This window comes from Oncorhynchus nerka, linkage group LG4 (genome assembly GCF_034236695.1).
Source record: "Oncorhynchus nerka isolate Pitt River linkage group LG4, Oner_Uvic_2.0, whole genome shotgun sequence".
Classification (NCBI taxonomy): domain Eukaryota; kingdom Metazoa; phylum Chordata; class Actinopteri; order Salmoniformes; family Salmonidae; genus Oncorhynchus; species Oncorhynchus nerka.
The window spans coordinates 94,315,791-94,328,418 of NC_088399.1; the positions used below are offsets into that span (position 1 = coordinate 94,315,791).

Here is a 12,628-nt window from a genome sequence, read left to right on the forward strand (position 1 = left end):
ACCGAAAGATACTAAGGTAACATATGGAATTGTTTACGGACCCCTTCAGGTATCATTTATTTTGCATTATTTGATAAAAAATATTGAATTTGGCCTTTACTACTGTAGCCCATAGAAACACATTGAATAACACATTCATACATTTTTATTTTACCTTTATTTAACCTGGCAAGTCAGTTAAGAACAAATTATTAATTTCAATAACGGCCTAGGAACAGTGGGTTAACTGCCTGTTTAGGGGCAGAACGAATGACCAAAGGGGCCTGTGTTCATGGTTATTAATGTTCTGCACATTTATGAAAGTTCTCTCATCCTCTAGGGGTTACTGTACGGTTCTCTCATCCTCTAGGGGTTACTGTACAGTTCTCTCATCCTCTAGGGGTTACTGTACGGTTCTCTCATCCTCTAGGGCAGGGGTGTCAAACATACGGCCCGCGGGCCGGAACCGGCCCCCAAGGAGGTTCGATCAGGCCCGCAGGATAATTTGAAAGTGGAAAAAATGCATAAAAGACATGGAATTAATATTTTTAATTCGCTGCAATTCATGGATTATCCGCTAAGGGGCGCACTCTTTCCATCAGAGTAGAAGACAAGCCGCATCACTGAGACAGACTGAAAACAGCAGACGGTATCAATGCGCCCTAGAGTCTAGGGGTTACTGTACGGTTCTCTCATCCTCTAGGGGTTACTGTACGGTGAGAGGTTCTCTCATCCTCTAGGGGTTACTGTACAGTTCTCTCATCCTCTAGGGGTTACTGTACGGTTCTCTCATCCTCTAGGGGTTACTGTACGGTTCTCTCATCCTCTAGGGGTTACTGTACGGTGTGAGAGGTTCTCTCATCCTCTAGGGGTTACTGTACGGTTCTCTCATCCTCTAGGGGTTACTGTACGGTTCTCTCATCCTCTAGGGGTTACTGTACGGTTCTCTCATCCTCTAGGGGTTACTGTACGGTTCTCTCATCCTCTAGGGGTTACTGTACGGTTCTCTCATCCTCTAGGGGTTACTGTACGGTTCTCTCATCCTCTAGGGGTTACTGTACGGTGTGAGAGGTACTTAAATGGGTTGATGGACCTGAAAAACATGTGATAGTTTGTGTGTGTGTGTGTGTGTGACAAAGCCAAAGTGATTTGGAGTAGTCCAACCTGAGACCACCGAACCAGGTATTCCTCTTCTGTTCCCATGGAGACCCGGGCTTGATTACAACATGTTACAAAGGTGCCAACATTTGAATCTTTCAGTGGTGGAGTGGATGAATGTGTAGAAGACCTGACTTGGCCCAGCACCCCCAGGATATGGCTCGTTATATTAAAGACCTGACTGGGCCCAGCACCCCACGGCATGGCTCGTTATATTAAAGACCTGACTGGGCCCAGCACCCCACAGTATGGCTCGTTATATTGTTATATTAAAGACCTGACTGGGCCCAGCACCCCACGGTATGGCTCGTTATATTAAAGACCTGACTGGGCCCAGCACCCCATGGTATGGCTCGTTATATTGTTATATTAAAGACCTGACTGGGCCCAGCACCCCACGGTATGGCTCGTTATATTAAAGACCTGACTGGGCCCAGCACCCCACGGCATGGCTCGTTATATTAAAGACCTGACTAGGCCCAGCACCCCACGGCATGGCTCGTTATATTAAAGACCTGACTGGGCCCAGCACCCCACGGCATGGCTCGTTATATTAAAGACCTGACTGGGCCCAGCACCCCATGGTATGGCTCGTTATATTGTTATATTAAAGACCTGACTGGGCCCAGCACCCCACGGTATGGCTCGTTATATTAAAGACCTGACTGGGCCCAGCACCCCATGGTATGGCTCGTTATATTGTTATATTAAAGACCTGACTGGGCCCAGCACCCCACGGTATGGCTCGTTATATTAAAGACCTGACTGGGCCCAGCACCCCACGGTATGGCTCGTTATATTAAAGACCTGACTGGGCCCAGCACCCCACGGCATGGCTCGTTATATTAAAGACCTGACTGGGCCCAGCACCCCACGGCATGGCTCGTTATATTAAAGACCTGACTAGGCCCAGCACCCCACGGCATGGCTCGTTATATTAAAGACCTGACTGGGCCCAGCACCCCACGGTATGGCTCGTTATATTAAAGACCTGACTAGGCCCAGCACCCCATGGTATGGCTCGTTATATTAAAGACCTGACTAGGCCCAGCACCCCATGGTATGGCTCGTTATATTGTTATATTAAAGACCTGACTGGGCCCAGCACCCCATGGTATGGCTTGTTATATTGTTATATTAAAGACCTGACTGGGCCCAGCACCCCACGGCATGGCTCGTTATATTAAAGACCTGACTAGGCCCAGCACCCCATGGTATGGCTCGTTATATTAAAGACCTGACTGGGCCCAGCACCCCACGGTATGGCTCGTTATATTAAAGACCTGACTGGGCCCAGCACCCCATGGTATGGCTCGTTATATTAAAGACCTGACTGGGCCCAGCACCCCACGGCATGGCTCGTTATATTAAAGACCTGACTGGGCCCAGCACCCCACGGTATGGCTCGTTATATTAAAGACCTGACTGGGCCCAGCACCCCACGGTATGGCTCGTTATATTAAAGACCTGACTGGGCCTTAACTTCCCCCTGGTTGTCACTAGTTAACACAGCCACAAAGTCATCATTATGCCTGTCTATTTCCATCATTTTATTTTAAACCCAACCCTAACGAACGAAGGCCAAGTTTGATGCGTTAGTCTTCCAGACCTTCTGTGCATTTGGGCGGAAGTGTCTCAACGCCATCCTTCAGCACGTCACCCTTTTATAAAGCACACGCTTATATCATATCCCACATAGTGGTTTATGTCACATGAAAATGCAATTGTGTTTGTTATCCATAGCTTATGCCTGCCCATACTATAACGTGACATTTACATTTACATTTAAGTCATTTAGCAGACGCTCTTATCCAGAGCGACTTACAAATTGGTGCATTCACCTTATTGTGACCAACAGCAAACCTTTCGCCCACACAACGCTATACACGTGGTCTGCGGGTTATGAGGCCAGTTCGATGTACTGCCTAATTCTATAAAACAACATTGAAGGCGGCTTATGGTAGAGAAATGAACATTCGATTATCTGGTAACAGCTTTGTCGGACATTCCTGCAGTCAGCATGCGCCTTTAAAACTCGAGACATCTGTGGCATTGTGTTGTGTGACAACACTGCACATTTTAGAGTGGCCTTTTTATTGTCCTCAGCACAAGATGTAACCTGTGTAATGATCATACAGTTTAATCAGCATCTGGATACGCCACACCTGTCAGGTGGATTATCTTGGCAAAGGACAAAGACTCACTAACAGGGATGTAAACAAATACACATTATCGTTCAAAAGTTTGGGGTCACTAAGAAATGTCCTTGTTTTTGAAAGAAATGCACATTTATTGTCCATTAAAATAACATCAAAATGATAAATACACTGTAGACATTGTTAATGTTGTAAATGACTATTGTAGCTGGAAACTGATGATTTTTTAATGGAATATCTACATAGACGTACAGAGGCCCATTTATCAGCAACCATCACTCCTGTGTTCCAATGGCACGTTGTGTTAGCTAATATAAGTTTATCATTTTAAAAAGGCTATTTGATCATTAGAAAACCCTTTTGCAATTATTTTAGCAGACCTGAAAACTGGTGTGCTAATTAAATAATTAATTCGATAACAGGCTCAAAATGGCCAGAAACATAACTTTCTTCTGAAACTCGTTGTTCTGAGAAATTAAGTCTATTCCATGCGAGAAACTGCCAAGAAACTGAAGATCTCATACAAGGCTGATCTCATACTCCCTTCATAGAACAAACTGGCTCTAACCAGAATATAAAGAGGAGTGAGAGGCCCCGGTGCACAACTGTTCAAGAGGACAAGTACATTAGAGTGTCTAGTTTGAGAAACAGACGCCTCACAAGTCCTCAACAGGCAGCTTCATTAAATATTACCCGCAAAACACCAGTCTCAACGACAACAGTGAAGAGGCGACTCTGGGATGCTGGCCTTATAGGCATAGTTCCTCTGTCCAGTGTCTGTGTTCTTTTGCCCATCTTAATATTTTATTGGCCAGTCTGAGATATGGCTTTTTCTTTGCCTAGAAGGCCAGCATCCCGGAGTCGCCCCTTCACTGTTATCCCTACTGCCACTGATCTGGCAGACTCACTAAACACAAACGCTTCGTTAGTAAATTATGTCTGAGCGTTGGGAGTGTGCCCCTGGCTATTCGTGACTTAAAATAACAGGACAATCGTGCTGTCTGGTTTGCTTAATATAAGGAATGTGAAATGATTTATACTTTTATGTTCAATAGCAATTAAACTTACTTTTGATACCTAAATATAATTAAAACCAAATACTCAAATTCTATTTTACTGGGTGACTTTCACTTGAGTCATTTTCTATTAAAGGTGTCTTTACTTTTACTCAAGTAAGTACAATTGTGTACTTTTCCCACCACTGGCTAATAAATGTACTGCGTGAGAGCAAACATAGCTAGCTAATACAGGTTGATGCCATCGCTGGTGTAGGCCTCCATTTTTATTTGAACCTTTATGTAACTGTGTGGGCCTAAATCAGCACGTTTGTGCAACAGTATCTTCTAAATCCGAGAGGAATGGGCAAAGCGTGAGTGTTAGCGACATGAAGTAAGATAAAACATTTAGTGGCACTCCAGTCTCCTTTTCACCTCATTTATTATACCTCATTAACAAAAGGTACAAGTGTGTGTGTGTGTGTGTGTGGAGGGGGGCTTGTTTTCTATTGCATCTTCATTGTTTCTCAAGCAAAGGGAGAGACCAATGACATCCCCGCTTCCCCTCAAACCAACTCCTTGAAGTTTACAGTTGTCTTAAAAAACACTTTTGCTGAAAAATATATGTTTCTTACCCTTTAATGTGTGTACATTACTGTATTTCTGCTTAGGATATTGCTTTTCAACAGCAAAAGTTCAGAAATCACTAGAGGACATTTTAAATGTAGCCAAAGATGACAAGAACCCACTCCTCTGGGAAACACTCACCAACACTTTGGTTCCCCACCAAAACTTTGGTTCCCTGTCAAAATAACACCTCCATAGAGATCCTATTGGTAAGCTATATTCAAATTCTCAATTCCATGAACACCTCCCTGCCCTTTTCATTCGTTGTTATGTTACACACTGAATTAAAGGTGCCCCTAATATGGGCATACACAGGTTGAATCAACATTGTTTCCATGTTATTTCAATTAAAATGAACTTTTACCAATGCGGAATACATTTACATTTAAGTCATTTAGCAGACGCTCTTATCCAGAGCGATTGACGTCTGTGCCCAGTTGGTACAACTCTATAATAAGTATAATCATTCTATTTTCATTGTTCCAACTGTTCACCCAAGTATTTAAAAAAAAATCTAAATCGCAAGTCAAAATCACAATTGGAATATTTGTTTAAGAATAAGGCCTATATTTTGTCAGATCAACTTTTGTTTAAAATTTGATTGAACAGTATAAACCAATCAGAATGGAGAAAGCCTAATTGAAATCATTTTAGAAGGTATGTGTTTCCACTCTAGGGTCACGGACAACTCATAAAGCAGAATGGATAACTTTTATTATTTAAAAACATAAAATACTGTCAAATAACATAAAAAATATTGTGATACATTTTGGCCATATCGCCGGCCTCAGCTCAATCATCAAATTTGATCTTCTTTCCTTGGAAGGCCACTACTGCGGTCTGCTGCTCCTTCCTCTTCTTACTGGCCTCCCATGACGGGTGCAGGGCCTGTTGTGGTGGCTGAGATGAAGGGGTGGAGGAGAAGCCTCTGCCTTCCCGTTGCCTCCCGAAGTCTCCCCTTCCCCTTCCAGAACCCCCATCATGTGACCCAGGACCCCGAGACGGGCCATCATCTCCCCCTCTTCCACGGTTCTTGAAGTCCCCTCCCCTACCCCCTCCTCGGCCCATACCCCTGTCTGCACCTCTACCTCCGCCTCTACCCCTGCCTCTACCACCTCTGGAACCAGACAGACTGGAGCAGAAGATAGACTTCCCCTTGGAGTTCAGTCTGGCCTCTAGCTCATCCAGTTCAGTCTGGTGTGGCTTTAAGCTCTCCAGTGGTTCCAGCAGTGGGTTTTTCCCCAGTTCGCTGCTCTTCCCCTCCCCTCCACCTGGTGGCGCTGTAGTCGTATCACTCTTCTTTTTGAACTTGTTGACTTTCCCCAGGAAGAAATCATCGTTGTCGCTTTCATCCGACTGGGAGGACTGCTTACGGAAACGCTCCTCCGTGCTGTCGTCAAAATAATCCTTCTCGTCGTCCGAAGACTCCAAGTCGCTCTCCTCTTCCTCATGATCATCATCAGAATCCTCTTCATCATCCTGCTTGTTTTTAACATCTTTATTCTGAGGTTTAGTGACTTTCTGGGGTTTGGGGTCTTGAGTCTTCTGAGTGGCTGGAGTGTCCTTTGTAAGTTTCTGGACTACTTGCTTCTGTGGTGTATTTTTCATGGTTACTATGTTCTTTGTAGGTACTACTTGTGGGGCCTCTATTGTGAATGGAGTGGATGAGTCCAACAGAGTCTTTTCGGCCTCTGACATCTCCGTGGGCTGAGGGTCAGCTACTGTATTCTCTATGGCCGATTCTTTATTCTCTATCGTGGAAACGTCGTCTTCTTCTGTAACCCTGACAGTCTTATCAACAGGTTGCTTTTCTATAACAGCTGGTTTGTCAACCGTTAGACTCTCCGCGGGTGTTCCATCTTCCTCCTCATCCGCGGGTGTTCCATCTTCCTCCTCATCCACGGGTGTTCCGTCTTCCTCCTCATCCATCTCTTCTTCATCTCCCTCTTCACCTTCCACCCCTCCTCCATCACTGTCCCTCGGCTGCTCGATCACCTCGACCACTTTTAAAGGCTGCTTTCTAACCGTTTTCTTCTGGTCTCCTTTCTCTACTGACATCCTCTCATCCTTGAAGGCTTTAATGGCAGCTTTGATGGTGTCTATCTTCTTGCTGAACTGAGGGTGAGTGGCGATACGGGCTACAGCTCGGTCAGAAATGGTGGCCTTTGGGTTCTTACAGACAAACTCAAAACTCAGGTTCTTATGAAGGGCCGCCTTGGTCACCTAGAAATAATAATCAACAATTAGTATGGTCTGGTTTTGGGACTGTAAGTTAATTTGCAATGGTTTGGGACTGACATGAATACATGCACTAAACCTGAATATTCACCGCAGTTTTCAACTTTCAAGCAAGTAAAACAAATGTGCAGTACCAGTCAAATGTTTGGACACACCTACCCATTCAAGGTAAAAAAAAATATATTGTTTACTATTTTCTACATTGTAGAATAATAGTGAAAACATCAAAACTATGAAATAACAGAATAACAAGTAGTTATCAAAAAAAGTGTTAAATCAAAATATATTTTATTTATTTATTATTTTGTTCAAAGTAGCCAGACTTTGCCTTGATGAAAGCTTTGCCCACTCTTGATATTCTCTCAACCGGCTTCATGAGGTAGTCACCTGGAATGCATTTCAATTAACAAGTGTGCCTTCTTAAAATGTTAATTTGTGGAATTCCTTTCCTTCTTAATGCGCTTGAGCCAATCAGTTGTGTTGTGACATGGTAGGGATGGTATACAGAAGATAGCCTTATTTGGTAAAAGACCAAGTCCATATTATGGCAACAACAGGTCAAATAAGCAAAGAGAAACGACATCATTACTTTAAGACATGGAGGTCAGTCAATTCGGAAGTCATGGAAATTAAATTAATAGTTATCAGGACATATACTTTACTCACCAGTATCTCTACTTGCACATCATCATCTGCTCATTTATTACTCCAGTGTTAATCTGCTAAATTGTTATCATTCGCACCTGTGGCCTATTCATTGCTTTACCTCCTCATGCTTTTTGCACACACTGTATATAGACTTTTTTCCTACTGTGTCATTGGCTTGTTTATTGTTTACTCCATGTGTAACTCTGTGTTGTTGTCTGTGTCACACTGCTTTGCTTTATCTTGGCCAGGTCACAGTTGCAAATGAGAACTTGTTTAGGTTTAGGGTTATATATATATATATATACCTGGTTAAATAAGGGGTTATATATATAAATACCTTTACCTCCCTTATCTCACCTCATTTGCTCACATTGTATATATACTTATTTTTCTATGGTATTATTGACTGTATGTTTGTTTTACTCCATGTGTAACTCTGTGTTGTTATATGCGTCTTGGCCAGGTCGCAGTTGCAAATGAGAACTTGTTCTCAACTAGCCTACCTGGTTAAATAAAGGTGAAATTAAAAATCTCAAAGTGTAAAAAAAAAATGTTTTACAGGACATTGCATGAAAGGAAGTCACTCACCAGCAATGTGTAGCAGCACATAGACAATGGGAATTATACTACACAGTATTCCAAATAAGGAAGCCATAATAATAATGTAGGTGAGATGTAATTGGGGAAGAAGCACCCACCGGATCAGGTTTGAGTGTCTTCATCGCATGGATTTCTTCCAGCAGTCTGCCTACCCTCCTCCGGTTCCTCTCCAGATCTTCCTCCTTCCCCTTCTTTTTCTTCAGACTTGCCATCTGCCTAGTCAACTTCCTGATGACCAGCGCCCTCACCCTTTTCACCTCCTTCCTCATCCTCACCACCTCGTCGTTCAGGTTTAATGGAACTGGCTTACCGGGATCATCTGGTTTCTTCTTCTTCCTCCTCGGAATCTCTGGCTTCTTCTTCTTCTTCTGAGCCGCTGTTTTCTTGTCTTTTATCAGACGCACAGGCTTATTGTCATTTTTGGGGAGTTCGGACATTTTCTGTTTATTTGGATCCTCAGGGATCGCCTCCGTCTTCAGAACGTCGTGCATTGTCACTTGCTGTGTGTCGGTTGATGACATCTGTGGATGATACAGTAATGGGCAGAAGAGTGAGTGCACAGAAAGGGATAGCTTAAATACATCGTTCCCCCCCCATCTCTTTCAGTCTTTGGGTGATACCTGTGAATGGCATAGCTAGATCTAGCTGAGGAACGGTCAACTCCATTGTCTTATATCGAGGGGGAGTTGAGGTTTGACAACTCGCCTTGGGATTCTCAAACAACAACACTGAGTCACCATCAGTTGATTCTGAAAACAGTTACCTTTTTAATATCTTTTTTTTTTTTTTACATGATTTAACTAGGCAAGAAGGTTAAGAACAAATTCTTATTTACAATGACGGCCTACCCCGGCCAACGCTGGACCAATTATGCGCCGCCCTATGGGACTCCCAATCACGGCCGGATGTGATACAGCCTGGAATCGAACCTGGGACTGTAGTGGTGCCTCTTGCACTGCGCCACTCAGCAGACCTAAACCTACGTTTGTCCAGTACAACTGCTATCCTTCCGCGGGCGCTGAAATTCAGACCTTTAGAAAAACTTTTATTGAATACACCCATCTACTTTTTCCTCATTTGTCTTTGGCTGATATTTCTTACATGCTGACCAGACCGGACATGTCGCGCGCGTGAGTATCGCAAAATACATTTAGAAATCCATGTTATTCAATTATTGCACCCACACTGCTCATGGCCACCAATGAGCGTCTGCGATGCCAAGGGCTAAAATAGAAGTCAGTTCTATTTCTGATGCAGATTGCGCTGCAAGTCCTGCCTCTCCCATCTCATTGGTTTATAGAAACAGGTACCCACGTGCCATCTCCTCATTGGTTTATAGAAGCAGGTACCCACGTGCCATCTCCTCATTGGTTATACCCACGTGGGTGATTGAAAGATGAAATGTTTTGCAGGTCATAGTGGTAATACTATGAAAGTGTAGATGGCAATCACCATATAAGTTCAAAAGATGAAAAAACCTGGAAGGAGGAGAGATGACTAGAAACGATTCAGTTGGCCGTTTTATGTGTGGATTAATTGTCAGAGTAGAGGACCTTGTGCATTTCAGGTAAAATAACTCCATGTTTATATCCCAGGACAAATTAGCTAGCAACAGCAAGCTAGCTAAATAGGACAAATTAGCTAGCAAGTGCAAGCTAACTAGCCATACATGTTTTAATGCTTTTCGACCTGTCCACAAATGAATGTCATTGGTTCAGAGTTTGTTTTTATATTTTAACCTGCGTGTCGTGATCGCTTTTGGTGTAGGGGGACAAAATAAATTTATGCACGATAGTGCACACGCGCAGCCGTTTTTAAAAATGTTTTAGATTTTTTATTTTTTTATTCAGGTCAACTATTTACATTCTTACATCATACAAAACAAAACGCAGGTATTAACGAGAAAATACTGAAACAAATATTTAAAAAAAAATTGAAAAACAATTTTACTGCAATTGTAATCACTGAATTTTTTTTATTGTAATGATTTAGAAATTTTTTATTCTTATTGTTCACAAGGGTTAATGTTTTAATAAAAGTTCAATTCAATAAAAAAAAATGTAATTTTGGTATAGAATGAGTGTATGAAGTATTTGGCAACAAGAATAAATAAAAAAATCACAATCATTTCAGTGGTCTTGTTATCATTGCAATAGTAACCTATATTTTGTGTAAAAAACATAGGTCATAATGGTAAATAAGTATTTTGCAAGGTTTTCCCAAAATTCTGATGCAAATTGACAGCTCACCTTTTTCACAGAAAACGCAGATATCAATCGCCACAAATGAGGATATCATAGAATTACATGGATATATCTTATGTAAAATTTTAAAGTGCACTTCCTTAACTTTGTTTGGTATACAATATTTGTAAGGCCTTAACCGGGCATTTTTCCAGACAATGTCAGGAATAAGCATGTTCCAGAAAAACTTTGCTCTCGTTGTAAGTTGGTTTTGTGAATAAAGAATGTCTTATATATTTATTACAAGATTTCTCAAGTAAGATGGTCTATATTTATATATATATTTATATATATATAAAATATATATAAAAACGGACAGATTTATATATATATATATACACACACACAGTGGGGCAAAAAAGTATTTAGTCAGCCACCATTGGTGCAAGTTCTCCCACTTAAAAAGATGAGGCCTGTAATTTTCATCATAGGTAGACTTCAACTATGACAGACAAAATGAGGAGAAAAAAAATCCAGAAAATCACATTGTAGGATTTTTAATGAATTTATTTGCAAATTATGGTGGAAAATAAGTAGGTATTGTTGATCTCTTTACAAGTAGCAGGATTTACACATAACGATAATGAGGGGTACACAAAACGAGACAGTCCCTCTGCCTTGGACAGAAGTACTCTCCCAAGTATAGAAAGATCTCTTTGTAAGCCAATTATTGAATATATTTTTGGTTTTCTTAATTTTAGGAGAGAAATTCAAATGTCTGACTAAGTGTTTTTTTGACAGATCTATTCCTAAATATTTAACACAGTATTGTATATTTCTTTATCATTAAAGTCAAATAAACATAAGATTTTATATTTGAAAATGTTGTCCTGATGCAATAGAAAATGCAGTTATAGCATTAAGGGCATGTGCGACCTGGTCTTTGTCTCTTAAGAAAAGAGTAGTATCATCAGCCAGTTGGGAAATTTTGATTTCTTTGTTAAAAATGGTTAAGCCATACAAATTTGCATCATTCAGAATATCTAGAGATAGAAGTTCCACAACCAAAATGAATAAAAATGTGAAATTGGCCATCCCTGTCGTACACTTGTTGATACTGAATCTTTGGAAGTATTACGGTTTAGTAACACAGAACTATTTATATCTTTGTAAAATATGCGAATTACTTAGATACAATTTTCACCAAATCCCAAAAGTTTAAGAGACCGAAAGAGAAATTCATGTTCAATTGTGTCAAAGGCTTTACAGAAGTCCAAAAATAAGACAACCGCATCTGAGTCAATTGCATCTGAATAATCTATAGGGTCCAAGACTAAACGAATGTTAGAGTTTGACGCGCGCAGCCGGTTTGGGTTCCGTGATACCTACTTACTACGTCAGATGAGACTCAATTGGCACATGCAAATTTGTGCTGAGTTGCGCAACACAAATGAGATGGTTGTATTCGATAAGTTTTTATTGCAAGTATGAATTTCAGGTAAACGCTTTCAGAATTGACACCTTTACAAGAATAAAATGGTGATTCAAGTGTTGTTGCTAGAAAATCCTGCAACCAGTTGATATAAAAGAGAACGGAGTTGAGCGTTCCTCTGCCAAGGTAGAGCCACAACATTAGCTAGTATGTAACCACTAGCATACAGTATGAGTAAATGGAGGTAAATGTAAATGCAATGGTGTAATTAATACCAGCTACATTACGGTACATTACAGTTCCCATCAACTGCTAACAGGGCTAGTTAGCTAACGAAAGTTAGCATATTTTCAAGCATGGCCGAGGAAGCAGCATTGCTAGAGCATTTGTTAAAACTTTATCAACAATATATATATCAGAGATGACAGCTTTATTTTTTTATAATGCACTACAGTTATCACAGCGCAAATTTAAATGTAATCAAAATCACTCATACCGTCAAAGTATAAATTCGAGAAAGACTTAGTCCATACAAGAGGCAGCCATGTTTTTTCTACGTAGACGTATCAATGACGTAGTCACGTTGGCGTGCGTCGTGGCGTTTGACGGAAA

At 41.3% G+C, this 12,628-nt stretch overlaps 1 protein-coding gene across 1 annotated transcript; it reads right to left on the reverse strand.

Annotated features, from left to right (window-relative positions):
- Nucleotides 1-5,612: 5,612 nt before the first annotated feature.
- srfbp1 (serum response factor binding protein 1) lies at nucleotides 5,613-12,609 on the reverse strand. The gene is made up of 3 exons (XM_029645841.2): nucleotides 12,513-12,609; nucleotides 8,500-8,922; nucleotides 5,613-7,138 (listed from the first exon to the last, which is right to left on the reverse strand). Exons 2-3 carry the CDS (start codon nucleotides 8,920-8,922, stop codon nucleotides 5,708-5,710), a joined length of 1,854 nt encoding a protein of 617 aa, XP_029501701.2. The 5' UTR covers nucleotides 12,513-12,609; the 3' UTR covers nucleotides 5,613-5,707.
- Nucleotides 12,610-12,628: the final 19 nt, after the last annotated feature.

Coding starts and splice junctions, on each gene's coding strand:
- srfbp1 (XM_029645841.2), bottom strand. CDS start 8,922: ATGTCATCAACCGACACACAGCAAGTGACAATGCACGACGTTCTGAAG. Junction 7,139..8,499: donor AGACACTCAAACCTGATCCG/GTGGGTGCTTCT, acceptor TATTATTTCTAG/GTGACCAAGGCGGCCCTTCA.